Source organism: Otolemur garnettii, unplaced genomic scaffold, assembly GCF_000181295.1.
Source record: "Otolemur garnettii isolate 467f Iridium unplaced genomic scaffold, OtoGar3 scaffold00093, whole genome shotgun sequence".
In the NCBI taxonomy this organism is placed as follows: Eukaryota; Metazoa; Chordata; class Mammalia; order Primates; family Galagidae; genus Otolemur; species Otolemur garnettii.
Window position 1 is genome coordinate 6,068,639 of NW_003852488.1, and position 5,104 is coordinate 6,073,742.

General features: G+C 50.9%; 1 protein-coding gene across 2 annotated transcripts in view; it reads left to right on the top strand.

Moving 5' to 3' along the window:
• The first annotated feature begins 2,257 nt into the window (after positions 1-2,257).
• LARP1B (La ribonucleoprotein domain family member 1B) overlaps positions 2,258-5,104 on the top strand; it is a 138,968-nt gene continuing 136,121 nt past the window's right edge. For both annotated transcript variants that reach the window (XM_023516569.1, XM_012808737.2), the window contains exon 1: positions 2,258-3,085. In XM_023516569.1, the coding sequence (XP_023372337.1) occupies positions 2,596-3,085 (490 nt within the window). In that variant the 5' untranslated portion in view covers positions 2,258-2,595. The remainder of the gene's footprint in view (positions 3,086-5,104) is intronic.

The following is a 5,104-nucleotide window of genomic DNA, read 5'->3' on the forward strand; positions in this document are numbered from 1 at the left end:
GTGCTATGGCATCACAACACACAGCAACCTCAAACTCTTGGGCTTGAGCAATTCTCTTGCCTCAGCCACCTGAGTAGCTGGGATTACAGGTGCCTGCCACAACACCTGGCTATTTTTAGAGACAGGGTCTTGCTCTTGCTCAGGCTGGTCTTGAACTCGTGAGCTAGGGCAATCCACCCTTGTGGGCCTCCCAGAGTGCTAGGATTACAGGTGAGCCACCATGCCAGGCCTATTTGAGTCCTTTTGAACACAAAATTATACCCTCTGGTTCTTCTCTCCCTGAAAACAAACCCTGTTTCCAAGGAAGTCCTCTATCAATTCTTCACCTTTTAAAATATTTATTTATTTATTTATTGAGACAGAGCCTCAAGCTATTCCCCTCTGTAGAGTGCTCTAGCATCACAGCTCACAGCAACCTCCAACTCCTGGGCTCAAGAGAGTCTCCTGCCTCTGCCTCCCAAGTAGCTGGGACCACAGGCGCCCACCACAATGCCTGGCTATTTTTTGGTTGCAGTCATCATTGTTGTTTGGTGGATCCTGGCTGGATTCGAACCTGCCACCTTAGGTGTATGTGGCTGGTGCCCCAACCACTTGAGCCACAGGCGCCGAGCCAATTCTTCACCTTTTTTGAGAAGTCCCTATATGATTTTTCACTTAAAAAGACAACAACAAAAACCCCAACCACAGCTAGGTAAACCACATAAATCAAACTTCGGAGAATCATTCTGTATTACCTTTTTCTCAACTGACTCATTCTTTAATCCACATGTATTTGAACAAACAGTAACAGAGAATGTGTCGACAGGCTTCTGTAAAAGAGAGTCAAACATTATCTGGTAGGACTCCAGAGGGCTGATTATAACAAGAAGAGCAGCTAATTGATAATTAAAAACTCAAAGAGTTCATCAAGAACAGAGCTAGTGAGATGGACTAACTCTCTCGGACTACAGGTGGAGGTATAATCCTGATTTAATTAATTGCAAGCAGGTTCAGGAGGTTGCTTAGGATCAGGTAAATTAGAGATTACTGATAATGTAAATAAGAAAAGCCTTATTGTATATAACTGTTGCAATGTATATAGGTAATCAGCTTTAGAAAAATAAAAACATTTATGCCAGTACAGCTTTTCAGCTTATAAAAAATATTAACCTCAAATTGAAAGTAACTGAGGCAAGACCCATGGGAGAAGTCTGCTTGGCTTGCCAGTTCAAAGGGAAGCACAAAAGCACCCGTTACAAATCTATACAAAGGGCTAGCATGGATAACAGGGCAGGCGAGGGGAGGGGGGCATCGGAATGAAAAATTTCACCAGCGAACTTGCTCTTAGCCACCTTGCACCAGAATACAAACACTAACTCATAAATGCACATGAAACCAATATCGTATCTAATTGACTGTGAGTGCCAAGTAGAAAGTTCTCACCGAATTTATTATCAAACTTATTTGTACTATTTTATCATCCATTCCAGGAGAAGAATGAGAGTATACGTATATTTAATTTGTAAGCAACTGCTGTCTCTCCAAATTAAAGAAACAGGTAATAAAATTTTAAAAATCGGCTAAGTATTAACTATTTTTACTCACAAACATTTTAAAATCATGAGTGGGAATCCAGGAGGGGAGGCATACTAAGCTAATTACCCAAGCAAAGGTTTTAAAAAGCGTTACCTACGAACAAACAACATCAGATTACAGGTGACAACGAAGCCCCAAATCGCCAGGGGGAAACTTTCACTGGGAGAAGGCACCAGGGGAAAGTCGACAGTCAGGGGCCCTGGCCCACTCCAGGACCGCCTCGGGTCGGTGGTCTACACCACCTACAACCGTTCGCCTAGGGCGACTCGGCTTCTAGGTCTAAGGGCAAATCGGTCTCCCGAAGCCACGTGCGTGGCCCGCCCGGGTCCTCGGCCGCCGTCGCCGCGGGAGCCGGGCGCGAGCCAGTGGCGAGTCACAGAGGCCGGGCGCGCGCCCCACCCTTGAGTCCGCAGCCTAGGCGGCCTAAGCCCGCGAGCCAGGGATTCGCCCTGTTTGCCCTCCCTCCCCTTCGGCTGGCCGCTGGGGCGGGGCCGGCCCTAAGGCCCGGCGGCACCGAGTGGGCTCCTCAGTCAGCTACAGCCCGAGGCCTGGCTAGGGCAAGAGCGGGCGAGTAGCCACGTCACGCTCTTCAGGGAAGCCCCGCCTCCAGCCGTCCTCTTGGACCGCCCCCTCCACGCCCCCACGAGCAGTTACCGGCTCGCGCGGCGCGTGCCTCTCTGACTCCGGTAGAGGTCCTCCGGCCCGGTCTAGCCGAGCCTCCGCGGCTGCCGCCCCAGGTGAGGGCTCGCGGCTCCCGGCTGCGGCGCCTGGCGCGTGTTGGCGGGCTCGGGGCGTACGCCGCCAAGGAGGACCGGGCCGGCGGGCGGTTAGCGTCCCGTTCGACGCGGGGAGGGGCGGCACGCCGGCGCTGCACAGCCTCGGCGGGCGGCGGTGGCGGCGACCGGGCTTTCGGGTTCTCTGCCCCAGGCCGGAGCCAGTAGTTGCCCCGGCGGAGAGACGGGCAGCCGGGCTCCCTGGCCCCGGGTTCCCCCCGTTTGGGGCGGCTGGGGCAGGGGGACGATGTCTGCTCGCGTCCCGGTGCCTGCCGCTCACTCTCGGGAGGATCCGCCCACGGCGGCTGCTGAGAGGGAGTCGCTGTCCGGCGCGGTGAGCCGGCAGGCCGAGCAGCCGCCCGCGCCCGAACGAGAGGGCAAGGAGGCGGCGAGGGAGGAGAGGGCCGCTGCCGCCACCAGAGCGGGGGCGTGGGGAGAGCCGTCTCCGGCGCTAGTGCTAGGACACAGCGTGCCCCAGGCGGCAGTGCCCGTGAGGCCCCTGGCGCTGCACCTGGCGCACAAGGCGCGTGGGCCCGGGGGCCCCTTCGGCGTGGAGCCACCGCGGGATCCGCCAGCCGAGGACGCCCGGGAGGAGGAGGCTGCGGCTGGTTCTGAGGAAAAGCTGCAGCCGCCACCACTGCCGCCTAAGGAAAATCCCTGGACCAAGAAACCTCCCCAGCATCTGTCCCCCGCTGGGACGGGCCCGCCCGCGCCGCTGCTGGAAACCCTGGAGGCAGGTCTGTGGCTCCTCTGCCGTGGGCGCGGGAGGGGATGGGCAGGGGCGACTCGTAAGACTTGCTGGCGCGGGGCGGCGGTAGCGGGCGCGGGGCTGGGGGAAGGGCAGGCCTCGGTGCCCTGTCAGTCGGAGGTATGTCGTTCCAAGGTGTCATTCACTCTGCCTATTTACATAAATGGGCATCTGGGAAGGGAGCGGCAGGAAGAGGTGGGACCTCAGGTTCTCCTTGACTGATGGGGGCACGGAGGGGGTAAGTTGGCAGCGCTGCCCAGCCTCTGCGGTGGCACTTGCGTTTCCCCCCCACGTGGGAACGTAGCTAACTTTAGATAGATACTGCAGTGCATCGTTTGGGAAAGTTTTTGTGGACTTTTTAAAAAGGCGTTGAAGCAAAACAGAGCAAGGGGATTTATTGGTAAGTAGAAGCGCGATTGTGACCTTTATTGTGAAATAATTGATAAAATCGATAAGCTAAAAATCTCAAGGTTTTCAAAACACTTAAGTAGTCATATTAAAAATGAGCCCTAAAATGTAGTTGCCGTTAAAGTGTTCAAGTTATAGTTGTGGAAAATAATTGAAATAGGATAGTTGACGTGAGATGGTGGATTGCGCTTTAGGTAAATTGTAGTCTTCTGACATTTCGGTTAACTCCTCTTGCCTTTAGAGATTAAATTATGCCATTGCCTTTGTATGCTGACTGATGCAGTATGGTTTTATTTTGGTTGTGGCAGCTGAAGTTTAAATAGAAAAGTCAAAATGGAAATACTCCAGAGAAAAAGTATCTTCTACTTTTGTTTTCTAAATTAAGCAGTAGTAAATTAATTGAACTTTTTAATATGGAAATCACAACTGTTTATCTGACAAGTCTTCGTTGTTTCTTAAAATTAATGGTTAATAGTGGTATGGGAAAAACCTGAGCATGTTGACAGGACTGTGAGGATTAAATGCAATAAAGGATGCTGGGTAAACATAAGATGATTGCTATAGACACATATTAACATTTATTCTGAGGAACTGTCCAACAGAGGGAAATAGTGTTTATTGTCTAGCATTTGCACAGAAATACTCTTAATTCTTGGTAAATTTTGACCCTTGCAGAAAAAACTTAAAAATTTTCTCTAGATTTAATACTGGCACGATTTCATCTAGCTGCGAAGGTCTGTTTACCACTAACTAAAGAGAACACCCTTAAATTTCTACACAATTTAGCAGAGAAAGAAAGCCCTAGTGGGGCAGCGTCTGTGGCTCAGTGTTACGGTAAGGGCTCCAGCCCCATATACAGAGGGTGGTTGGTTCAAACTCCAGACTGCAACAACAACAGAGCCCTAATGAATCATATTGGCTGCCTCATCTCTCTAGTTCTAGACCTAGACACAGTTATACTTTTTTTTTTTTTTAAATTGAATGAGTCTCACTTTGTCACCCTCGGTAGAGTGCTATGGCCTCATAGCTCACGGCAACCTCAAACTCTTGAGCTTGAGCGATTCTCTTGCCTCAGCCTCCCTAATAGCTGGGACTACAGGCACCTGCCAAAATGCTCAGCAATTTCTTTTTTCTTTTGTTTAGGCGGACAGGGCAGGTTTTAACCCACCAGCCCTGGAGCACATGGCCAGTGCCCTAACCACTGAGTTATGGGCGCCCCCAACACAGTTTACACATTATAGTCAGTGAACAACCAAAAGCAGAACTCTTTGTTAATTGTAAAACCAATATTGTAAGTTTTAAAATTTTATTTATTTAATTAATTAATTTATTTTGCAGTTTTGGGCCAGGGCTGGGTTTGAACCTGCCACCTCTGGCATATGGGGACGGTGCTCTACTCCTTTGAGCCACAGGTGCCGCTCATAAGTTTTAAAATTTTAAAGCTGGGCACTGTGGTGCAGGTCTGTAGCCCCAGTTATTCAGAAGGCAGGGAAATCACTTGAGGCCAGGAGTTCAAGCCTGTAGTGCAGTCTCCTATCACTTGTAGCCACTGCACTCCAGCCTAGGTAACATATTAAAACCTGATGCTGGCTCGGCGCCT